General features: G+C 48.1%; 1 protein-coding gene across 2 annotated transcripts in view; it reads right to left on the bottom strand.

Annotated features, from left to right (window-relative positions):
• Positions 1–26,388, bottom strand: part of NUDCD1 (NudC domain containing 1) — a 156,060-nt gene that overhangs the window by 109,187 nt on the left and 20,485 nt on the right. For both annotated transcript variants that reach the window (XM_059723807.1, XM_014611617.3), the window contains exon 2: positions 19,912–20,066. In XM_059723807.1, the coding sequence (XP_059579790.1) occupies positions 19,912–20,066 (155 nt within the window). The remainder of the gene's footprint in view (positions 1–19,911; positions 20,067–26,388) is intronic.

Genomic DNA, 26,388 nt, shown 5'->3' with positions numbered 1-26,388 from the left:
GGGCCCCCCCTACTGCACACATCTGCCTCCTGCCCCACACATGGGGGGCTGGGGATAGAGGGCAGTGCGGGTTGGAAGTGAGGGGTACTGGGTTGGGACTGGCCATTAATATTTACAAATGGGTCCTGGTAAAAAGGTTGAGAACCACTAGTACAGGGTCCCACTAAAATGCATGGGGGGGATATGGAACAGTGACAACATACCAATTGTTAACCCTGAATAGAAAGGTGATAACAACTGGAACCTAATGCAACAGAGGCAAAACAAAGTTATTACACTGCACACCCAAACCCTGCAGAGTCGCAATCAATGGCTTAATGTTTAGCTGGTATGAAGTGGAGTGCCCCAGGGGTTGGTTCTGGGGCCTGTTTTGTTCAATATCTTCATCAACGACCTGGAAGATGGGATGGAGCAAACACTCAACAAGTTTGCAGATGACACTGAACTGGGGGGAGTAGCAGATATGCTGGAGGGTAGGGACAGGATTCAGAGTGACCTAGACTAGTTAGAGGACTGGGCCAAAAAAATCTCATGCCCTCAATAAGGACAAGTGCAAAGTCTGGCATTTAGGACAGAAGAATCTCATGCACTGCTACAGGCTGGGGACTGACTGACTGTGCAGCAGCTCTGCAGAAAAGGACCTGGGGGTTACAGTGGACAATAAACTGAAGATGAGCAAACAGTGTGCCCTTGTTGCCAAGGTGGCTAATAGCATACTGGGCTGCATTAATAAGAGCACTACCAGCATATCAAGGAAAATGATTCTTTCCCTCTATATACCACTGGTGAGGCCACATCTGGAGTACTGTGTCCAGATCTTGTGGACGAATTGGGGAGAGTCCAGAGGAGGGCAAAAAGGGGCTGGGGCACATGACTTACAAGGAGAGGCTGAGGGGACTGGGCTTATTTCAGTCTAAAGAAGAGAAAGCTGAGAGGAGACTTAACAGCAGCCTTCAACAACCGGAAAGGTTGTTACACAGAGGATGGAGCTAGACTGTTCTCAGTGGTGGCAGATGACAGAACAAGGAGCAATGGTCTCACGTTGCAGCAAGGGAAGTTTACATTATATATTAGGAACAACTCTCTCACTAGACGGGTAGTAAAAAAAAGCAGCGCAACAGGCTACCCAGAGAGATTGTAGACTTTCCATCTTTGGAGGTTTTTAAGACCCAGCTAGACAAGGCCTGGCTGGGACAATATAGTTGAGAATGGCCCTGCTCTGAGCTGAGGATTGAACTGCTATATGGCCTCCTGAGGGGCCTTACAACCCTAATTTTCTATGATTACGTCCTCTTAAGAAAGAAGAGAGACGTACAGTCAATGGAAGCTTTGGAAAGCTCCCAAAGAAGACTATACAGCAATGGCCCACACTTATAGGGATCAGATTAGAAAAACTAAGGCAGTGACTGAACCACAATTAGCAATGGGAATCAAGAACAAATAGTCCTTCTTTAGGTACATAGGGAACAGAAGGAAAACAAATGGGAGCGTGGGGCCACTGTTCAACTACTCAGGACAGCTAATCACCAGCACTCAGGAGAAAACTGAACGCGCAAATGACTATTTTGCTTTGGTCTTTCACCGGGCCCAATGTTGAGCCTGAAACGGTCAGGATCAGGTCCCAAGGACTGGAAGAGGGCCAGCGCTGTGCCCACCCTCAAGAATGGGAGGAGGGAGGACCCAGGTAACTATAAAACAAGTAGCCTAACTTCTATCCCAGGGAAAATCTTGGAAAAATTAATTAAGGAGTCTATGTGCAATAGGCTTGCAGAAGGTAGGATTCTGAATGCCAGCCAGCATGGCTTCATTGCAAGGCCTTAAAAGCCTGTATACCAATGCTTGGAGTATGGGGAACAAACAGGAGGAACTCGCCCTCACAATAGCCAGTTCAAACCCAGACATAGTAGGGCTTACAGAAACGTTACAGGATTCATCCCACGACTGGGCAGTTAGCATTAGGGGCTATAGGCTCTACAGGCAGGATAGAGAAGGAAGGAAGGGAGGAGGTGTGGCACTCTATGTCAAAGAGCAATACACATCCTCTGCCAGCAAAATGGGGTCAAAGGAGGGGCAAGCTGAAGTGCTCTGGGTCAAGATACAAGGGGGTAGTGGGGAAAGGGATTTAACGGTAGGGGTCTACTACAGACCCCCCCAACCAAGGGGAGGAGCTGGACTGGGAATTTTCAGGCCAGTTTGCAGAGACACTTAAGGCAAGGGATGTAGTTGTCATGATCTAAATTACCCAGACATCTGCTGGGAGCAGTCAGCCAGGTCGGACCATTCCAGGAGGTTCCTGGCCGAGATACAGGACCCTCCACTTAACCCAGGAGGTACACAGTCCCACCAGAGGAAATGCCCTGTAGGACCTGGTCCTGGCCACAGGCAATGATCTGGTAAGGGAGCTCCAGGTCCTTGACCACCTGGGTGATAGTGATCATCGCTTGCTGGAATTCATCATCCAGCGCAGGGTGTCAAGGGCCTGCAGCAAGGCGGTAGCCCTAGACTTCAAGAAAACCAACTTCAACTAGTTGAAGAGATTAGTGGGAGAGGCACTGGGGTTCTTGAGGGCAGGGGAACTCAGTGCCCAAGATGAGTGGTTGTTTCTTAAGGAGACGATACTCAGGGCCCAAGGGGTGACAATCCCAACAAGCAAGGGGGGCAAGAGTGCCCAAAAGCTTCCCTGGCTCACCAAGGATGTCCGGGAATGCCTGGTTGCCAAAAAGGCGGCGTACACCTGGTGGAAGGGAGGGGGGGGGGGCTCTCTCCAAAGAAGAGTATACCTCCACTGCTCGGGCCTGTAGGGGGGCTGTTAGGAAAGCTAAGGCGGACATAGAGCTAGGACTGGCATCCAAGATCAAAGATAATAAAAAGTCCTTTTTCAAATATGTAGGGAGGATGAAGAAGGCACCAGGAAATGTGGGGCCCCCGCAAGATGCGCTGGGCAAACTGGTGGTTGCGCCAGAGGAGGAGGCTGACCTCTTTAACAAATTCTTCACCTCCGTTTTCTTGTGCAGGGACCGGGACTCCCCCACCGTGTTTCAAGACGGACTTGAGGAGAACGCCTCAAGACCTAAGGTTGAGGAGGACCGGGTTAGAGTGCTTCTGGAGGGGCTAGACATGTTCAAGTCAGCAGGTCCAGATGCTCTCCACCCCAGGGTGTTGAGGGAGCTAGCAGGGGTTATTGCTGGGCCCTTGGCACGGGTTTACGAGCGCTCGTGGTGCTTGGGCCAGGTGCCAGATGATTGGAAGATAGCCAATGTGGTCCCCATCTTTAAAAAAGGGAGGAGGGAGGACCAGGGCAACTATAGGCCCGTCAGTCTTGCATCAATCCTGGGGAAACTCTTTGAGAAGATCATCAAGGAGCACATCTGTGATGGGCCAGCATCAGGGATGAAACCATGCTGGTTGCCCTTGAGCATCATTAGGGGCAGGTCATGTCAGACCAACCTGATTGCCTTTTACGATCAGGTCACAAAAGCATTGGATGCACGTGTCACTGTGGATGTAGTCTTTCTGGACTTCAGCAGGCCTTTGACACTGTCTCCCACCCCATCCTCATTAAAAAAAACTAGGTGACTGTGGCATCGATACCTACACAGTCAGATGGATTGCTAATCGGCTGAAGGGTCGTACTCGGAGGGTGGTGGTGGACGGGTCATATTCGACCTGGGGAGAAGTGGGCAGCGGAGTCCCCCAGGGCTCGGTCCTTGGGCCCGCATTGTTCAATTTCTTTATCAGCAATTTGGACGATGGGGTGAAAAGCAACCTGTTCAAATTTGCTGATTATACGAAAATTTGGGGTGAGGTGGGCACGCTAGTATGGAGGGAAAGACTGCAGAAAGACCTGGATAGGTTGCAGGGGTAGACTAACAAAAACAGGGTGCGTTTCAATACAGACAAGTACAGGGTGCTGCACTTGGGCAGTAGTAACCGGCAGCACACTTATAAAGATGGGAAACTCCCTTCTTGAGAGCACAGAGGCAGAAAGGGATCTTGGAGTCATCATTGACTCCAAGATGAACGTGGGACGACAATGCGAGGTCACGGTCGGCAAGGCTAACCGGACCCTATCGTGCATCCACAGGCGTATCTCAAGTAGGACCAAGGAGGTGATTCTCCCCCTCTACATGACACTGGTCAGGCCACAGCTGGAGTACTGTGTCCAGTTCTGGGCACCCCACTTCAAGAGGGATGTGGACAACATTGAGAGGGTCCAGAGGAGGGCCACCCGCATGATCTGGGGACAGAAGGGCAGACCCTACAATGAGAGGCTACGGGACCTGAACCTGTTCAGCCTTCAGAAGAGAAGGCTGAGGGGGGACCTTGTGACCGTCTATAAACTTACTGGGGGGGGGACCAGAAGAGTTTGGGGAAGACCTTGTCTCCCCTAGCGCCCCCCAGGATAACCAGGAATAATGGCCACAAGTTGTTGGAGAGTAAGTTTAGATTAGACATCCATAAGAACTACTTCACAGTTAGGGCGGCTACGATCTGGAACCAACTTCCAAGGGAAGTGATGCTGGCTCCTACCCTGGGGGTCTTTAAGAAGCAGCTCGATGCCTACCTAGCTGGGGTCATTTGAGACCAGTTTTCCTCCTGCCCAGGCAGGGGGCCGGACTTGAAGATCTACAAGGTCCATTCTGACCCTACTGCTATGATTTTATGATTGCAGGGAGGTCTTGTCTTACTAATCTCATCTACTTTTACACTCAGATGACTCGCCACCTGGATAAGAGACAGGAGGTTGACATTATATACCTCAACTTCCAAAAAGCTTTCAATCTGGTATCCCACAAAGTTCTTGTGAGAAAATTGGAAAACCGTGGGCTTAACTGCAAGACAGTCAGGTAGGCAGGAAGCTGGCTGCAGGGTAAGACCCAGAGTTCTAATGAACAGATCTGTGTCATCTTGGAGGGAAATGACCAGTCATGTCCCACAGGGGTCAGTGCTTAGTCCAGTGCTATTCAACATCTTCAATGATTTGGATGTGAAGGTGAAGAGCTCACTGGCCAAGTTTGCGGATGACACCAAATTATGGGGAAGTGTGTTCATGCTTGAAGATAACCATCAGATACAGGTGGACCTAGACAGGCTTGCAAGTTGGGCAGACTGGAACCAGATGAAGCTCAACATCAAGAAATGTAAAGTGCTCCACCTGGGAGCAAACAATCCCTTGCACATGTACAGGCTTGGCGACGCCAACCTGACCAGCACTACAAATGAAAGGGGCCTGGGGGTAATAATAGGCTACAATATGAACATGAGCTGGCAGCGCAATGCTGTAGCCAGTAGGGCTAACAATACCCTGGAGTAACAATTGATACATCCCCAGCCAAAGAAGTGATTCTCCCACTCTACGCAGCATTGGTTAGACTGCAGCTAGAGTACTCCATCCAGTTCTAGGTGTCACACTTTAACAAGAGGCCCTTTGGGCATCAGAGCTGGGGGGAAACAAAGGCACCAGTCACAGGGCTCAAGTGCCTATACACTAGTGCTAGGAGCATGGGGAGCAAGCAGGATAAACTAGCACTCCTGCTTGCAGAAAACACCTACGACTTAGTAGGTGTAACAGAAACCTAGTGGGAGTCAGACTCGATGATCTATTGAGGTCCCTTCCGACCCTAACATCTATGAATCTTCCCATGACTGGGTGGTACACATTGAGGGTTATAAGCTGTACAGAAAGGATAGAGTGGGGAAGAGAGGGGGAGGGGTTGCGCTCTATGTCAATGAGCGATATACACTGACCCTTATCAAAATGGAATCGGAGGAAAAGAAAGTAGAAGGATTGTAGGTTAGGTTACATGGAGGTCAAGGAGAAAGGGATTTGGTGGTAGGGGTCTGCTACAGACCCCCACACCAAGAGGAAAAACTAGATTTGGGGCTCCTGAGGCAGCTCTCAGAGACCATAAAAACTAGGGAGGCAGTAGTCATGGGGGACCTAAACTACCCAGACATCTGCTGGGAGACGCAGACAGCAAAGTCCACTGTTCACGTAGGTTCTTATCCTGTGTACAGGACCTTCACCTGACGCAGGACGTACATGGTCCCACTAGGAGGAAGGCCTTGCTGGACCTGGTATTGGCAACGGGGGTTGACATGATAGGAGACCTACAGATTGGTGGTCACCTGGGGGGACAGTGATCACCAAACAATAAAATTCATAAGACGTCGAGTGGGTAAGGTAACTAGTAGGGTGAAAGTGCTAGACTTTAGGAAACCTGATTTCAATGAACTGAGGCGTTTAGTCAAGGACGCACTGCAGAGTAAGAGTTTTGAAGAGATGGGAGCCCAGGAAGGGTGGCTGTGCCTTAAGGAAATGATCTTTCAGGCACAGAAGGAGACGATCCTGATGCGGGGACAAAGGGGGAAAGGGGCCAAGAGGCTTCCTTGGCTGACCAGAGAAACCCAGAGCAGCCTACAGGCAAAAAGGGGGGCATATAAAAAGTGGAAACGGGGAGAGATTACCGAAGAGGAGTATACCTCCTCTGCTCGCACTTTTAGGGAGGCAGTTAGACAGGCCAAAGCTACCATGGAGCTGAGGATAGCATCCCAAGTTAACGATAACAAAAAATTGTTTTTTAGATATATAGGGACTAAAAGGAAGGCCAAGGGTGGAATAGGACCCCTACTAGATGGGCAGAAGCAATTGGTGATGGACAGGAGGGACAAGGCTGAACTCCTCAATGAGTTCTTTGCCTCTGTGTTCTTAAGCGAGGGGCAAGACAAGTCTCTCACTGGGATTGTAGAGAGGCAGCAGCAAGGCGCCAGACTACCAAGCGTAGAACCCGAGATGGTGCAGAGGCACTTGTAGGAACTGGATGCCTTTAAGTCGGCAGGCCCGGATGAGCTCCATCCGAGGGTACTGAAGGCACTGGCTGACGTCATTGCTTAGCCAATGGCAGGAATATTTGAACACTCATGGAACACGGGCCAGGACCCGGAGGACTGGAAAAGGGCCAATGTGGTCCCCATTTTCAAGAAGGGGAAGAAGGAGGACCCAGGCAACTATAGGCCAATCAGTCTCACCTCCATCCTTGGCAAAAGTCTTTGAAAAAATTATCAAGGCTCACATTTGCGAGACCCCGGCAGGAAAAATTATGCCGAGGGGAAACCAGCACGGGTTCGTAGCAGGTAGATCATGCCTGATTAATCTAGTCTCTTTTTATGACCAGGTTACGAAACACCTGGACGCAGAAGTAGGGGTAGACGTCGTTTACTTAGACTTCAAGAAGGCCTTCAATACGGTATCCCACACCATACTGGTGAACAAGTTAAGAGGCTGTAACTTGGATGACTGCACAGTCTGGTGGGTGGAGAATTGGCTAGAGGGTCGTAGCGCGGTGCAGTGTGGGGTGGTGGTGGGGATGGCTGTGTGCCGCTCGGCTACCACCATGCTGCTGCTGCTGCCCAACGGCCGGCCACACAGCTCTGGGCATGACTCCGCAGTGGCAGCAAGTGATTTTGTAGCCAGTGGCCATCACTGCCCTCCAGGTAAGCAGCAGTGGCCACTGCATGCAAACCCTGCCCCCACCTCCCCCACCCGTGTGACCCCATCCCTTGTCGCGGGTGCAGAGCTGCCCACAGAGCTGTTCCAGCTGCATGCCAGCCTCCCTCTCCCCCTCCCCCGGGCAGATGGCTGGGTGGCAGGTGTGTGGCCCGCACATGGCAGGTACCACCACACTGCACCCTGCATCGCTCGCCCACAAACACCCCCCCCCCGCCCCCGCAGAGGGACACCCCTGCCCTCACCCCCTGCCCCCAGCTACGGTGTGCCGCCTGAGTCCAGCAGCACCTCCCACTCCCTCAGCCCCCAACCATCTTCCCCAGCCCTGCCCCACAGCCCCACTTACCTCCATGCTCCAAGGGCGAAGGGCAAGTCTGAGCCTGAGTCCAGCCTTGGCTGCCCCAGAGGCTCAGGCCCTGCCCTCCCCCGTCTCCCTCTCGCCAGGGCTAGGGGTTTCCTGCCCTTTCTGCAATCGGCTCTTGCAGTCTGGAGCTGTGCCAGCCTGCAAGAGATCTTTGCAAAAGTGGAGAATCCGTGGATTTCTCTGCTAAAAAAGGGAAATCCGCATTTTCTCCGATAAAAAAAAAAAAAAAAGGGAATCCGTGGTTTTCTCTGTTTTTCCATGGGAAAATGGAAAACCCAGATCCCTGATGATCAGAAACTTGTGCGACAAGCCATATGAGGAAAGGCTGAGGGATCTGGAACTCTTTAGCCTGAAAAAAAAGAAGGCTGAGAGGGGACTTGGTAGCAGTTTACCGCTACATCAGAGGTGTACACCAAGGGCTTGGTGAACAACTGTTCACCAGAGTACCCTTGGAGAAAACTAGGTGTAATGGTCACAAACTCCTGGAAGACCGTTCCAGGCTCAACATTACGAAAAACTGCTTCACAACTAGGGTGTCCAGACAATGGAATAAGCTCCCTCCAGAGATGGAGCAATTGCCTACCGTGGAAATCTTCACAAAGAGACTGGATGGTCACCTTGCTGGGGTCGTCCTACCCCAGCTGTCTTTTCTCCTTGGTGCAGCGGGCTGGACCCAATGATCTTCCGAGGTCCCTTTGAGCCTTACAATCTATGATTCTATTTTTCTATGACTCTGTGACTGTTATGGCAGTTTAAAACAACAGAATCCGAATGTTGAAAAGCCAGGGAGAAATGCGTTTTAGAGAACCACCGTGTAATGATGTTTCCAGAAGTGAACAAAAAAGGTAAAATATATTCCAGTTAAAAAGTAATATGTATAATTTTGTGATATAAAGCAAGTAAGGGTGCGTACTGGGGAGAAGCCCAAAGGAAAAGTACAAAAGGAAACCAATAATGCTCCTTACTTACTTGACAAGACTTCGGCTTTCACAGTAGATTTGGTTTTTTTGTTTGTTTGTTGTTGTTTGTTTTAGTGCACCCTCACAGTTCTACCCTCACTTTTATTCAAGTCATCCCATCTTCATGTCAGATGACTGGATTTTATAAATGCTCAGGCAGAGGTTTCCTTCTTTATTATAGTTTTTTTGCAGTAGCTGGTAGAATGGAACCTAATATTAGGTGTCCCATCCCCCTGCCAATGCATTGTGTAGATTTAATAGTTCAGTTTCCATAATAGAGATAAATTAGCATATTTCACAGTGCATAGGTCGACACGGCGTATAGGTCAACCCCTAGTTTTCCCGAAGCAAAAAGTTAGGATTTTCATAGGCATAGTGCCTAAGCAGGGCCAAACTCGGTGTTCAGCTGGTGCAGCCCCATCCCCTGCGAGTGGTGCTGCCTGGGCTCCGCTAGCTGAGAGTCAAGCCTGGTCCCATCCACAGGCAGTACTGCTCACAGGAGATGGGGCTAAGCCAACTGAGTGCTGAGCCCAGCCCCATTCCCTGTGAGTAGTGCCAGGCTTTGCACTTGACTGGCACAGCCTCATCCCCTACAAGTGGTGCTGCCTGGGCCACACCAGCTAAGTGCCAAACTGGGCGCTGCTGACAGGGAAAGGTGGTACAGTGTACAAGTCGAGGTTGAATCGTAAGAGTTAAAAATTGGACTTCAAACCTTGACTTACACACTATGAAATATGGTAAATAGCAACAGAACATGAAAAATTGTACCAACAGAGTAGACAGCAACCCCTCCACACCCTCGTTAGGGAAAGGAGGAAGAAAAATAGTAGGGCCTATTTCCAAGGAAGTCAAATATTCTCTTCTTTGCAAAAGAGTTAGGGAGGCTTTTAAGAAAGGAAGGACATGGTTTGGCAACAAGAGGGGTGTAAAAGAGAAAGTGCAGCCAGAGAAATACAGTAAAAGAAGGGTTATTGTAGTATGAGTATGTATGGCTGAGAAATGAAGACAAGTTTCTCAGAGTCTTGAAAATTATTTGATCTCATGTGGAGATCTGCAGCTTTAAGAATACACTGACTGTTGGTGTGGATTAACAGTAGCGCAGCTGTGAATGAACTACAATACTGGGATGACAGAAAAGCTAGCACTCTGGCTATCTCACTTTGATGTGATGTGAAGATTAATGTTCATGAAACTACAAAAAAAAAGGTGAATTCTCCAGGAAAAGAGTTCTATAGACTGAAGTTAGTTACACATACCTCTGCAACTATTATATGAACTGAAATTACATCATCTACAACTTTCTTAATATTAAAATAGTTCAAACTACAGAGTATCCATAATACTGCATGCATCGTAACAACTTACCCCTTTAAATGATGCACTTTCATGAATTTTAATTAAATTACAAACAGGAAACCTCACATTTAAAATATTTTAATTCGCAATCCATTCTATACATTAAAACCCCCCCAGCATCTCACTGGCTTCACATTTACTGTTGATAGTTATCAAGAACTTGTAGCATCCTCCATTGATTAAGCACATTAGGGAACTAACTTTTTTAAAATCCTCATGTGAGCACGATTCTTCTGCAATAGATAGGAAGCTTCACTGCACTGAAAAAACACAAGCCTGTGAGGAGGGAAGGATGCTATAACTATGTTTAGGTCTTCGTTTCATTATGGCATACAAGAGGACATGCAGAAAAAAAATATGAAAAAACCCACATTCTTAAGTTGAGTTACCGTATTAGTGTTGTACTGGCACATGAGCAAATCACTGCAAGGTAATTCAGGTTGTGAACTTACCAAGCTGGCATGCTGTAACTATTGATATGTACACTCTTATCCCACAACAAATGCAAAGTAACATAGGTTTGCAAAGATGGGGTAAGAATATGTAAGCAATGACATGACAGTGCAGTCATCAAAATAAAAATTAGTGAGGGACTAGATGATTATTGGTGTTCTCTACATCTTGGCACTGGAAGTTCATTCTGGCTACATCTTATACTGTCTGTAGCAAAAGAAAAAAATAGCCACAGCAAGTAATATAAAATATTGATTGATTAACAACCAAGAGAAACATAATGGATCTTTGGTGTTTGTTCTAATGGCAAGAAAGAGTAACACACAAAAGCAAAGAAAAAGTCAATCAATAATTGAGATGAAAAAATGAAAAGTGTGAACAGAGATACAAGCGAACAATACTGAGAAAGAAAAGAAGTATTGGAAGACTAGCATTTGAAGGGGCAGCATCTGAGACTATGACATTTTGTGTGTGTACATATTTGAGTAGCAATGCTGTCAAAGCAGAAGTACATTTTTATAACACACGCTTGGGAGAAAAGTTTTGTAAGACTACTGTAAAAAGATCAAGCCATTTTTTAGTAGATGCTTCAAATCATGCGCTATTAAAACAGTATTGACTTGGTTACTGTACCTCATCACCTTTCTTCCGCTCTTAAGCAAACAAGTCACTTAGCCTCTCTGTGCCTCAATTCTGCATCTATGAGAATGGGGAGAATAGCCTCCTACCTGATGGTGGACCCTCAACTACTACAGTGATGGATGCCATTAGACTACTCAAAATTACCAACATAAAAGGATTTTAGGAGAAGATATTTTGCAGGACACTGCAGGAAGATAAAGGATGGTTTCTCAGTTAAGGCAGATAAAAGCTGCCCTGGATTCTATCCTTAAACACAATGCTATAACATTTTCTTAAACCCAGCATTTTACAGGTAGTTATTAAATTATACATTTTTCATTTGCTAACTTTCAGACTTAAGATCAAGAAGTCTGATTTGCAGAGAAGTTGAGGACATAAAGCAATGGATGAAGGAAGTGCATGCCTATGCTTATCACAAACTGCTAAAGTATTTAGTCATATGTGCCTCTAATTATACACATAAGATCAGTGGATATTTTTAAAATAATCTCTCTATGCCTCTGGTCCTACCCCACCACCACCCGGGGTTGTTACAAAAATAAATTCCTTAATATCTGTGAAGTACTTGGAGAAAAACAACACACTAGGAAACTAATGTTCATCTTCAAAGTCGAACTTAAATAGGTAACATTAAATTAAGCAGTCATCTATTCGCTAAATAAAGAAAAAGCACATTTCGAATAGCTGTTCATTAAAATAAGCACCTTTCATTTTTTCACTGATTTATGCGGGGATCACATGGATGAAATATTATAGAATCATGTAATTAAAGAATATCATAATGTCCAAGCAAAGTGGGGTGGAGAGGAAAGTAAATTAAGATTGACCAGACATTTTTATTTGGAACTCTGACATTTCTAACCTTAAGAATATTCCTTTATGCACAGTTATTATATGCAATTTATTCTTAAAAAACAAAACAAAAAATAAAAAACTTGAAGCCCCAAATTCTAATGTTTAGTACTGCGTTCACACTGGAACGCATCAAATGATCAAAATAGAATTTTCCAGGGGATTCTTACCAAATTAAAAAATATTAAAATGAAATTTTCAATACTGGATAGAAACTAATACTAGGCGCCACATCCCTTTTGAAGTGCGGTGCCCAGTACTGGACGCAGTACTCCAACTGCGGCCTGACCAAAGTCGCATAGAGGGGGAGTATCACCTCTCTGGACCGGCTTGAGATGCACCTTTGGATGGATGACAAGGTATGGCTGGCCTTGCTGGCTGCGGTCTGGCATTGGCGGCTCATGTTCATCTTGGAGTCAATAATGACTCCAAGATCCCTTTCCACCTCTGTGCTTTCAAGAAGAGAACTCCCCAGCCTGTATGTATGCTGTGGATTCCTTCTCCCAAGGTGCAGCACCCTGCATTTGTCTACGTTGAACCCCATCCTATTCTTGTCTGCCCACTTTTGTAGTCTGCCTAAAGAAACATGAAACTTAGCTTTTCAGAACCTGGGGCTTTAAGGAAGGGAAAAAGAAACCCCACAGAATATTGTAAGACTTAAAATTAAATCATAAGAGCAAGTAGCATTGCTCTTGTTCTGGGTTTCACCTATGATTCGTGTGTTTGGCAGTGTTGAAAAACTTTACAGCTTCTTTACATTTTCCCCTCTTGTTGAGTTCTAGGTCATTGATTAGATCAAGTCAGATTTCTGCAGACCCTGCATCAATATTTTTTCAAGCGTCTTCCTAGGTTCTTCCAATACCTTCTACAAGTTTAGTGCCTTTTTGATCAAAACAGATTATGCATTTTATAGAGTCTTTTCAATGACAAATTGAACACATTTGAAGAATATAAAAGCACATCCTTTTAAAGACTTCCAATAAGGCATATATAGTCCTTTCATTCAACAAAACTACAGTCCAGCTGTGGTTGTGCAAGAATTTTTAAACATCCACAAAGCTTTTTCAGCCCAGTTTCTCAACCTTTTAAGCAGCAAGAACCCCCTAACTTATTAAATTTTTCAGAAGTACCCCAACACTCAATTTTCCAGGGGATTTTATATTTACAGACTGTGTGCCATATGTTGGAAGATGGGCTGTGTATGTAAGGCCCATGACATGACAGATGTCTGAGCTGGTGTGGGTAGGGTTGACATCTTTTACACCAGTGGTGCACAACTCAAGTATGTACCTGGGCTAGAGGTGATGCTGGCCAAAACTAGGAGGGCTGAACACCAAATTATTACTGGGGAATTTAAAGCACTGCGCAATGTGCAGCACACCAAATTTTTACCATAGGTTTGAGAGGAGGAAGGTATGAGAAAGAGAGAGGAAAAAAGAGGGCAAGAGAGTGCTGAGGTACCCGAGTACCCCCTGCCTGTCTTGCATACTTTCAGGGGTATGCGTACCACAGGTTGAAAAACTATGCTTCAGCCTAAGTTAGAACTATTTCTCCTCAACTAGGTTGACAAATGATCTGACCACACAAGCATCAGCTCAGCACAACTGTATGACTATGATCAGCTCTCGGCATTTTTCATTTTGAGTTTGTTCTCAGAGCAAAGGGCAAAGATTCTGTACAAACCTGGGCAGCTCCTCTGCAAAGTGGCTACAATAAAGCATACATCATAGGAGTATTTTGTCACTTCCTAATGTCTGTAAAAGGATTTTCTTAAGTATCAAACTGGCAATAGAGGTAGATATCACCTTGTCTATCTACATGAAATAGAATGCATTAAACTCTTTCCGTTATCCAGTGTGCATTTATATATCATCAACAGACTGAGCAATCCTCTTGGAAAGTGAATTGGTCGTTTCTGGACTTGTGTAAAAACTGTCTTAAATGACCATAGCATAAACTTCGAAAGCGTTGCAAATGGAGTTTTTAGCAGAGCGCTTAATCTAAACTGCAGATTTGAATTAAGCCAAAAAAAGGGCTGACAGCAGGGGTGGACAAAATATAGCCCATGGGCTAGATCCGACCCACCAAGCCATTCTATCCAGCTTGCAGGGCCCCTAAAAAATTTAGAAAATTAATATTTATCTGCCCCTGGCTGCCTGTTAAAGATGACAGGAGCCAGAGATGGTAGGAACTAAGGGAAGCCAAGGCAGGACCCAGCAGCAAGGCCCACCCAGCCCCACCCTCCAGCCAGAAGTCCCTGACTTGCAGAGACATGTGGCCTGGGACCGTGAGGCTGTTTGTGCCTGTCTACACTGGAGCGAGAAATTCAGGTAAGATCGGGGGTGGGGAGGGACGGAGGGGGCAGGGGAGGACTGCTGGCAAACTGCCCCAGTCCTTGGGGCTGGGCCAGCTCCTGCTGAGTCCTGTAGTCATGGCCATGCAGCCAGGAACCACGTAGTGCAGGAGCAGCTGGGGGGTCAGGAAAAAAAGTGGGGAAAGCAGTGGCAGGGAAGTAGGGGAGAATGGAAGTGAACGGGTGTGTGGAGCCCGCACCAGTGTCCCGGGGCCAGTGCTAACAGAGCCCAGAGCAGGGTGGCAGAGATCTATGGAGCTGGGCTGGGCTGCACCAGCAGGGAGAGAGGGGAGCTGGCCCGGCTCCGTAAGAGTCCATGCCAGCCAGGGCCACCCCGCACTTGCCTGTCTGGGCTGAGCAGTGGCAGCACTGGACAAACTGCTGCTCAGCGTGGGGGAAAGCAGTCCCTCCCTCTCTCTAGTGCAGCCACCCGAAACCCGTGTGGGGCTGCCCTGCGTCTCCATCATGTCACTGCCGTCTCTGGGCTGCCGTGAGGGGCAGCAGTGGCAGTGCAGAGCAGATGCAGGGCAGCAGGAGGGGGAGGGGCTGCTTTCACTCCTGTGCTGAGCAGCAATTTCACTCCCACGCCACCACTGCTGAGACTGGTCCCCAGCACCAGTTCCAGGCTCACCCATCCAGGCTGAGAAGCAGCAGCTTCAGCGTCTCACCACCACCAGGCAGTTTTTGGTGTGGCCGAGAGCCTGTGCCACGCCCGGTTGCCCTGTGGCTCCGTCACCACCACCTCTGGGCTACCCAGCATGGCAATGGTGACAGGGTGGAGCAGCCATAGGGCAGCTTACAGGTGGGGGTGATGGAGCTGCAGGGCAGCTTAGCATGGCGCAGGCTCCGGGTAGCTGCATGAACAACTGCCTGGTGGTGGCGAGGGGCTGCTTTCCCCTGTAGAAGAGTTTCCACCCAGCTGCTCTGCTCAGCCTGGACAGGAGAGCCTGGAGCCAGTGGAGGATACTAAAGGCTGTAGCAGTGCGCATTGGTCCCAGCCGCTACTGCTGCATGCCAACACGCCACAGGCTGGGCAGTGCAGTGTGTGCAGGGCACACTGAGGCTGCATGTTGTTAGCAGTGGTGGGAGGCAATGCAGGGCACTCAGGCTCTGGGCTGTTTGGGGGGGGGAGGGGGAGGTGCTTAATTGGCTCAGGGACTGTGCAAAGGGGGGCTCCCATGCACACCCTACATACTCTCAAACCCTTCCTGCAAAGACCATAGCTACACCCTCCCACACACACATACACCCCATAAATACCTTACCATACACATATACACACATCCCCAAGATGGCAACCAGGGACTGGGGCACCTGTCAAGGGGCAGGGCTACCCATGTGGCTCCTGACAGCTTGCCAAAACTTGGTAAGTGGCCCTCCACCCAAAATACTTGCCTGCCCCTGACTAACAGGAAAACACTTATTAGAAGGCCTTAGTCTTAATAAGGCTGGTAAAAAATTAAAATGGCATATGGAATGCGTATGTGCATACCGTCATCTTAGTTGCTTTGATATCATACATCGTTACATGGATGTATTATCATACATTGACAATTAGTAAGTCAGGTAATTTTCTGTAGGCATGTACTGCTAAACTATAATTGTGTGCTTATGCCGAATTGTTGGAAGCTTTCAATGCAAGTATGAGGGTAGATTAATTCATGTGACTATGAAGTAGGAAAAGGATAGCAAGAAAGGATAGACCCACAAGGACAGCCCAGCCTGAAGAAGGAGAACATTGGGAACCTGAAAGCCATGGGGAGGCCAGCACTACAGAACAGGTAAGGAACAAGAAGGTAAGAAACAAAGGGCCCCATGGGACTTGGAGCGGGGGGGCAGCAAAGGCACCAGTCGCAGGGCTCAAGTGCCTATATACTAATGCTAGGAGCATGGGGAACAAGCAGAATGAACTAGCGCTCCTGCTTGCACTAAACACCTATGACTTAGTGGGGCTAACAGAGACCTGGTGGGATTCATCCCATGACTGGGTGGTACATATTGAGGGCTATAGATTGTATAGAAAGGACAGGTCGGGGAAGAAAGGGGGGGGGGTTGCACTTTATGTCAGTGAGCAATACACATTAACCCTCATCAAGACAGAATCCGAGGTTGAGGAAGTAGAAGGATTGTGGGTTAGGCTACATGGGGGGCAAGGAGAAAGGGATTTGGTGGTAGGGGTCTGTTACAGACCCCCACACCAAGGGGAAGAAATAGATGCGGGGCTCCTGAGGCAACTCTCGGAGACCATAAAAGCTAAAGAGGCAGTAGTCATGGGGGACCTAATCTACCCGGACATCTGCTGGGAGATGCAGACAGCAAGGTCCCATCGCTCACGCAGGTTTCTAACTTGTGTACAGGACCTCCACCTGACCCAGGAGGTACATGGTCCCACTAGGGGGAATGCCATACTGGATCTGGTATTGGCAACGAGAGATGACATGATAGCTACCGATCTGGAGGTCCCCTATCTGGGAGACAGTGATCACCTTATAATAGAATTCAACATAAGACGGCGAGTGGGTAAGGTAACTAGTAGGGTGCAAGTGCTAGACTTTAGGAAAGCTGATCTCAATGCACTCAGGCGATTAGTCAAGGAAGCACTGCAGAGTAGGAGTTTTGATGGGATGGGTGCCCAAGAAGGGTGGCTGTGCCTAAAGGAAACGATCCTTTGGACACAAAGCAAGATGATCCCCGCGCGAGGAAAAAGAGGGAAAGGGGCCAGGAGGCTTCCCTGGCTGACCAGAGAAATCCAGGGCAGCCTAAGGGCCAAAAGGGGAGCACATAAAAAGTGGAAACAGGGTGAGATCACTAAAGATGAATATACCTCCTCTGCTCGTGCTTGTAGGGAGGCAGTTAGGCGGGCCAAAGCTACCATGGAGCTGAGGATGGCAACCCAAGTAAAGGACAACAAGAAATTGTTTTTTAGATATATTAGGAGTAAAAGGAAGGCCCAGGGAGGAATAGGACCGCTGCTAAATGGGCAGAAACAATTGGTGACAGATAGAGGGGACAAGGCTGAACTCCTCAACGAGTTCTTTGCCTCAGTGTTCCTAAGTGAGGGGTACGACAAGTCTCTCACTGGGGTTGTAGAGAGGCAGCAACAAGGCGCCAGACTGCCATGCCTAGACCCTGAGATGGTGCAGAGGCACTTGGAAGAACTGGATGCCTTTAAGTCGGCAGGCCCGGATGGGCTCCATCCGAGGGTGCTGAAGGCACTGGCCGACATCATTGCGGAGCCACTGGCGGGAATATTCGAATGCTCGTGGCGCACGGGCCAAGTCCCGGAGGACTGGAAAAGGGCTAACGTGGTCCCCATTTTCAAAAAGGGGAGGAAGGAGGACCCGGGCAACTATAGGCCGGTCAGTCTCACCTCCATCCTTGGTAAAGTATTTGAAAAAATTATCAAGGCTCACATTTGTGAGAGCCCAGCAGGGCAAATTATGCTGAGGGGAAACCAGCATGGGTTTGTGGCGGGCAGATCATGCCTGACCAACCTAGTCTCTTTCTATGACCAGGTTACAAAACGCCTGGACACAGGAGGAGGGGTGGATGTCGTATACTTAGACTTCAGAAAGGCCTTCGATACGGTATCCCACCCCATACTGGTGAACAAGTTAAGAGGCTGTGATGTGGATGACTGCACGGTCCGGTGGGTGGCGAATTGGCTAGAGGGTCGCACCCAAAGAGTCGTGGTAGATGGGTCGGTCTCGACCTGGAAGGGTGTGGGCAGTGGGGTCCCGCAGGGTTCGGTCCTTGGACCGATACTCTTTAATGTCTTCATCAGCGACTTGGACGAGGGAGTGAAATGTACTCTGTCCAAGTTTGCAGATGACACAAAGCTATGGGGAGAAGTGGACACGCCGGAGGGCAGGGAACAGCTGCAGGCAGACCTGGATAGGTTGGACAAGTGGGCAGAAAACAACAGGATGCAGTTCAACAAGGAGAAATGCAAAGTGCTGCACCTAGGGAGGAAAAATGTCCAGCACACCTACAGCCTAGGGAATGACCTGCTGGGTGGCACAGAGGTGGAAAGGGATCTTGGAGTCCTAGTGGACTCCAAGATGAACATGACCCGGCAGTGTGACGAAGCCATCAGAAAAGCCAATGGCACTTTATCGTGCATCAGCAGATGCATGACAAACAGGTCCAGGGAGGTGATACTTCCCCTCTATAGGGCGTTGGTCAGACCGCAGTTGGAGTACTGCGTGCAATTCTGGGCGCCACACTTCAAGAGGGATGCGGATAACCTGGAGAGGGTACAGCGAAGGGCAACTCGTATGGTCAAGGGCCTGCAGACCAAGCCCTACGAGGAGAGACTAGAGAAACTGGACCTTTTCAGCCTCCGCAAGAGAAGGTTGAGAGGCGACCTTGTAGCTGCCTATAAGCTCATCACGGGGGCACAGAAGGGAATTGGTGAGGATTTATTCACCAAGGCGCCCCCGGGGGTTACAAGAAACAATGGCCACAAGCTAGTAGAGAGCAGATTTAGACTGGACATAAGGAAGAACTTCTTCACAGTTCGAGTGGCCAAGGTCTGGAACGGGCTCCCAAGGGAGGTGGTGCTCTCCCCTACCCTGGGGGTCTTCAAGAGGAGGTTAGACGAGTATCTAGCTGGGGTCATCTAGACCCAGCACTCTTTCCTGCTTATGCAGGGGGTCGGACTTGATGATCTATTGAGGTCCCTTCCGACCCTAACATCTATGAATCTATGAAAGTGACAGAGATTCCAGGCCAGTAATAAAAGGGCAAGAAATCCTCTCTTCAGTTTGACGAAGACATACATTTTAGAAATTTGATAATTTCCAGGATCATTGAAGAACTGATTTAATAAGGTAGTTCCTGGAGTCCCAGAAAGACAAATAGAAACTAGCCAATCAGAAGATGTTTGCTAGAGTTAAGTGTATCTGCACGTGGGCTTGATCAGAGGTTAAATTAGGAGAAAACACAGGGAGCCCCAGAAAAGTCCTGCTACCAGTGTAATCCTATATTTCTGTATTGGTCCACCCACAGATGGATAAAAGAATCTGCATCCCACTGTAAGGGACATCCACACACACTTGTGCTCATGTATAAACAATCAAACCAGGTTGAAGACCTGCCTCCTGCCTTGTGTCAATGTATTTATCCTGTACTCTGGTTTGTAGAAGTGAACCTTCCTTATGTAATTACTTTATCTACACTCAGAATGAAAAGAACAAAGAACAAGAACAAAAGGCCCAAGAGAAATCCACACTGAAGCCCTTCATTCCCTGCATCTGCCTTCCTCACTTCAAGTCCTTCCAATCTTTATAGGCTGCATCTCTCTTTCTATAAGATCTCTGGCTTTTCTGTTGTTTCCTTCCCCCCGCCCTCCAGGGCTGTATTCTCTTGTTGTTTTTCCTGCTCTGCTTATTTTAATTTTATTTAAAGGATACTTCATTCTTACCAGAGTCACAGATAAATTCATAACCCTTCCAAGTTGATCAACATAGTAGATATTATCCTGGTACCAAGAGTCAAGGTGCAGGTAATTATACATGCCAAAGGCACGCATATGATCCAAGGTATACTGATCATCTCGAAGTTTCACTTCTGCTACAGCTGAAAAATAAAAGGTCAGAGAGACTATTTTAAGCAACTAGAAATGCAGTTAAATGTAATTCTTCATATTCTAGGCAAGCCATCCAGATACAAGGCCCAGGCTGCAGTAGTAAGGTATGATTGTGTGGTTACCATTACAATGATGCTTTGGTCCTACACTTTCCCGTTTTTCCACCACTTCCCCCCCCCCCCCCCACCTCCCTCATTTAAGGTCAGCAGGATTAACCAGCAAAGCTCAAGAAACGAAACACAGGAGACCTATGCAAAAGCCATTTCTAGTGTATCTGGTCATAAGCATGCAAAACTTTTAAATGGAAGTACACTTTTACAATAAGGAAAAAATCATTTTCCAGCCTACAGAGTTGCAACTCTACAACTGCAAAACTGGTCTACCTAGTAATCTAGTCTTGATAATCCAAATTGGATAAATCAAATATTCAGACTACCACCTTAAAATGTATTTATATCCCTCTATCTGACAGTGAAGAGACTGTACTGATTATGGAAATTAACAAACTTTCTTTTGGAGATGGAAACATAATCATCTATTAGACCCTTAAAAAGTCAGCTTGGGTCTTGCCTGCATTACCTAAAAGACATGGCAAAACTTTGTATGTGTTGGGGAGGGAGGGAGGAGGGGATGGGGAATCCTAAATCAATTTAGGATTCCCCCTAAATTGACTCAGGATTCCCACAGACAACTATCTATCTGTCAGCAACTCCACCCAACATGTATGGAACAAAAAGGCAGCTTCTGCTGGCACAGTTTCTGTCATTTGTGGCAGCTGGCATAGCTCTGGCAACAGAAAAAAAAAATACTGCCAATAATGCTATATCCACACAGGGGGGAAACATTTGTCTTCACACTGCTGCTACAATTGAAGAGGCAACAGCCCTGTAGAATAGAAGTATAGGTGCGCCTCACTTAATGTTGTCCCGGTTACGAACGTCGTTTCATTATTATGCCGCTGATCTATTAGAGAACATACTCATTTAAAGTCGTGCAATGTTCAGTTATAACTTTGTTTGCCTGCTAGTAGGTAACTACTGTGATGTAATTAGATTTGCTTCACATCGTTTTGCTTAAACTCGCATTTTTCAAGAACATAACTACAACGTTAAGCAACGAGTAGCTGTATGCTATTTCCTAAAGACCTCCCCCCATGGGCAACTGGTGCCTTCCGAGTCGGGGGGGCACCTGTTCCCTCTGACTGGACAGTCAGTAGGGGGGTGGGGGGTGTCCCCTATGGCCGATCCCACAGGCCAGTGAGGGGGAGCTGGTTCCGCCACAGCCGATCCTGCCGACCAGCAACTGGCAGTGGCATGCCACTGGCACTTCTGCGTCAGCGGGATTAGCCGTAGGGGGACTGCTCCTGGAGCACTCCCCAGGTGGTGCTCTCAGGAGGACATCACCACTCTCGCCTGTCCCCCTTGCCTGGGAATGCTGGCTGACAAGGGGTGCACCAACGCCCTCAGGGGGTGCACGTGCACTCCTGTACACCCCCTTCGCGTCACCACTGCCTCCCCCCAAGTAGAGGCCATCAGGACATAATTAGCTTTTTGAAGACAAAGTCACTGCTTCTTTCTAAGATGGCTTGACAGGTTTATACCTCTGAAAGAAAAGCTTCAGCCTTCTTACTTTGAATCAAAATTCTTCCTTTTTGTTCCTGATACTTCTCTAAATGTTTATATACTAATACAAGAAGTATGAAGAACAAACTGAAAAAATAGAAGGTCCTAGTACAAGCACAGAATTATGATGCAATTGAGTTTATGGAGATGTGGTGGGATAGTTCACATGACTGGAGTACAGTTATGGATGGTCATAGCTTGTTCAGGAAGGACAGGTAAAAAAGGAGGAGGTGTTGTCATACTTTTTATAAAGCGATATATATGTTTGAAGGTAAATATAAAAGTGGAAGGTAGGCCTGTTGAAAACCCTGGAGAACAGCAAGGGGGGTGGGGGGGAAAATGATGTCATGGTGGGTGTCTGCTACAGACTTCCACACCTGGAAGAGGAAATGGACATGGTCTGCTTTAAATAAATGACAGGAGCTTCCAAATTGCAGGACTTGGCTGTCATGGAGAACGTTAATTATCAAGTTCTCCGCTAGGAGGGAAACACAGCACAGCACAAGCAGACCAGCAAATTCCTTCAGTGCTTTATGATAACCAGGGATCTGGGTTTCCCATTTCCTAGGGAAACAGAATAAAACGTGGATTTTCCCCCTTACTGGAGTAAAACAGATTTCTCATTTTAGCAGAGAAACCCATGGATTTTGCAGTTTTGCAACGAGCTTCCTGCATGCTGGCAGAGTACCAGCCTGTAAGAGGCTGGGAGGGAGCAGGAATAGAGTATACATACACATGGCCCCAGGCAGCCTGATGCAGCTCCTTGAGTTGCGTGTGGAGTGGAGGGTGGAATTCAGGCTCCCATAGAGAGGGAAGGAGTTGGGCAGGGCTGGGGCTGGTGCCCTGTCAGGCACTGTGTCAGGCTCGGGGCCCGGGGCTGCAATGCATGGCTGCAGGGCCCTGGCAGGGAGCAGAACGGGGCCACAGGCAGCTTGTTTGGGAATGAGGCCGGCTCCCCATTGCTGCGTGCACTCCCAGGAGCCAAGGGGGACCAGTGTCCCCCAAATCTGTGTGCAGGGCGGGCAGGATGTGCACTGTGGGCTCAGGCTCCCATCCTGCAGCCCTCCCCCAGGGCCTCCACAGCCCGGTAGGTGCAACTTGGCACTGCAAGGCAGAGCACAGCTGCGCAGGAAAGCAGCTGCCTTGGCAACTTCTTCAGTGCATTAAATTACAAGACCTGCACTTGGAACAGAATCACTGCATGCACAAATACAGACTGGGAAATGCCTGGCTAAACTGCAGTACTGCAGTGAGGGATTAGAGACGATAAATTGCATAAGCCAAGTGTGTACTCCTGTTGCAAAAAAGCCAATATACTGGCTTATATTAATGGGACTGTCACTTGCAAATCACAAATCAAGGGAAGAGATTCTTCCATTCTATTCAGTACTGGTAAGGCCTCAACTGGAGTACCGCAACCAGTTTTAGGCCTGTACTAGTAAGGGCTTTGCTTAATGCTCATAGCAAGAGTTTTGTATGCTGACTCCATAGTAGGCTAGTATTACAGCATATAGCTTTTTGCTTTGTGAGAGTGACCGAACCATGAACCTAGATAGTAGAATGTTGTAACACAGTGGAATGTGGTAGACACCAGGTATGTTGGATCACGATTCATCCCCAAATTCTTAGCTTGAGATTACCAAATCCCTAGTTTGAGATAACGTTATTTACTCCAGACTATACAAGATGTACATTCTTAAATTAAGAGAGCTCCTCAAACTCTGGCAAGAATCCTGACTTCCGCAGAGCCCGATGCAGGCTATCGCATCCCCGCGATCGAGACACTCCAGGGCCAGGGGAACTATGCAGGGTAGCGGCTGCTGCCTAGAGCCAATGTGAAGTGATCATCCTCTCTGCTCTGTCTTATTGCCTGCCTCTGCGAGTATTCTTAAATAAAGCTTTGCAAGAGTGAGAACAATCGTGAGTACGTCCTTTGTTCAAATGCAGGGAATCTCCTGAACCCAGTAGTTCATTCCAAGACAATTGGTGTTAGAGGTGGGATTCCCCCGATGTTTGACATGGACCTATTTAAGAGGCTGCAGAGGGGGAAGGGAGAGGGATCGGAAAGAAGGATGCCGGGTTGGCTTGATACCGGGTTGTGGTATGGGGTAGCAAAGGCACTCTGTAACTTGAGTCCATCTGTTTATTGGAGTAAGGAGGTGTGCCCTGTAACTCCCGCCGAGATGCAACGGTGGGTTGAGAAGGAGCTTAAGTCTGAGGGGGAGAGTGGTGCTAGATGCACTGTCCCTTGGCTACTCCTTACAGTGCTTGAACGTCCGAGTACACAAAATGCTCATCTGCAGGAACAGCTTGATCAAGCTGTCCATTGGCAGACGCGTCTGAATTTGAATGAAGCAATATTGCATGAGTTATGTTGAAAACAACTTGATTCTGCCTCCTAACCATTCCTCCATTAAAGAGGCCATCCTTAATGGACTGGCCGACGCCAACATCTTAAGGGATAGCCAGCACGTGTTTGCTGCGGGTAGGTCTTGCTTGACCAATCTCATTTCCTTCTACGACCAGGTGACCTATCACCTGGACAAGGGAGAAGAGATTGATGTCATATATCTTGACTTCAATCTGGTTTCCCATGATCACCTCTTGGAGAAACTGGCCAATTGTCGCCTTGGGTCCACCACGATCCACTGGCTGGAAAACTGGCTCCGTGGTCGGACCCAGAGGGTAGTAATTGATGTAAGTCACTCATCATGGTGTCCTGTGACCAGTGGGGTCCCCCAAGGCTTTGTCCTTGGACCCATACTGTTCAACATCTTCATTAATGGTGCGGACACTGGAGTAAGAAGCGGACTGGCCAAGTTTGCCAACGACACCAAACTTTGGGGCAAAGCATCCACACACCAGAAGACAGGCGGGTGATCCAGGCTGACCTGGACAGGCTCAGCAAGTGGGCGGACGAGAATCGGATGGTGTTCAACGCCGATAAATGCAAGGTTCTCCACCTTGGGAAGAAAAACCCGCAGCATCCTTATAGGCTCGGCAGTGCTATGTTGGCTAGCACTATGGAAGAAAGAGACTTGGGGGTCATCATTGACCACAAGATGAACATGAGCCTGCAGTGCGATGCTGCGGCTAGTAAAGCGACCAAAACGCTGGCTTGCATCCATAGATGCTTCTCAAGCAAATCCTGGGACGTCGTTCTCCCCTTGTACTCGGCCTTGGTGAGGCCACAGCTGGAGTACTGTGTCCAGTTTTGGGCTCCACAATTTAAAAAGGATGTGGAGAAGCTTGAGAGAGTCCAGAGAAGAGCCACACGCATGATCAGAGGTCAGGAAAGCAGACCCTACGATGACAGGCTGAGAGCCCTGGGGCTCTTTAGCCTGGAAAAGCGCAGGCTCAGGGGTGATCTGGTGGCCACCTATAAGTTTATCAGGGGTGACCACCAGTATCTGGGGGAACATTTGTTCACCAGAGCGCCCCAAGGGATGATGACTAGGTCGAATGGTCATAAACTACAAGACCGTTTCAGGCTGGACATAAGGAAGAATTTCTTTACTGTCCGACCCCCCAAGGTCTGGAACAGCCTGCCACCGGAGGTGGTTCAAGCGCCTACATTGAACACCTTCAAGAGCAAACTGGATGCTTATCTTGCTGGGATCCTATGACCCCAGCTGACTTCCTGCCCTTCGGGCAGGGGGCTGGACTCGATGATCTTCCAAGGTCCCTTCCAGCCCTAGTGTCTATGAAATCTATGAAATCCTCCCTGCCGGGGCTGGTCTCCCAGCTGTATAAGCTGGAGGCAGCTCCGGCCATGACAGGGATACCTTTACGAGATGCTAGGAGGATCACAGGTCGGTGGATAGATCCGGAAGAGTGTGATGGGAATAAGTGGAGCGATGAGGGTGAACGTGCTAAGAGTTTGGCTAGTGAGGAGGGCCAATGTGCATTCGCACGACCTGTATATTATGATCGTACAACCCAGGGACCTGCGGGAGTCAGCAGATCCCAGGAGATCAGGGGGTACACAACAGCGGAATTGGGTACCTTGGCAGAGAAATTTCGACAAGTGCCGAAAGAGGGACTGAAAGCATGGATATTAAGGGTACTTGATGAAGGTGGTGCACATGTAAGTGTAACTGTAGCTGAATTGAAGGCATTAGGAAACCTGACAAGAGACACTTTATACAATGCTACAGTGCGTACTGCGCAAGTCCCAGCGAGCACCCATGCTTCGTTATTAGATTGGTGTATAGAATGCTGGATGGATAGGTGGCCAGAGAGGGGAGATCATGATAATCCAGGGCCATGGTCTTGGCAGACCATGGAGGAGAGACTGGGGATTTTGCGGGAAGAAGCAATGCAGAATTGGATGTATGGGGGAGTGGGGGGGCAGGTAGGGAATGGTCCAGAGAATATGCTTTTTACATCTCAGATTAAGAATTTGTTAATCAATACTGCTCCCTCCCATTTGCATGCCCATATATCCCTCCTATTGGCGGAACGACAGGGGAAAATGGTCGGAGACATAGCTGCTAAATTGTTGAGAATACTCCTCACGTGGAGGCTGGGGGTTCACAAATGCAGGCAGTTCAGAAGCAAAGCCCTTACTAGTACAAGGCCCCATACTTTAAGAAGGAAGTAGACAGTTTGGAAAGAGTTCAAACACAGAGTAACAACAATAACAAAGTTATTAGGGGTCTGGAAGGCAAAAGCTGAGATGGGCTTTTTT

Source organism: Alligator mississippiensis, chromosome 3 (genome assembly GCF_030867095.1).
Source record: "Alligator mississippiensis isolate rAllMis1 chromosome 3, rAllMis1, whole genome shotgun sequence".
NCBI classification, from domain to species: Eukaryota; Metazoa; Chordata; order Crocodylia; family Alligatoridae; genus Alligator; species Alligator mississippiensis.
This window is presented reverse-complemented; position numbering and strand designations above follow the sequence as displayed.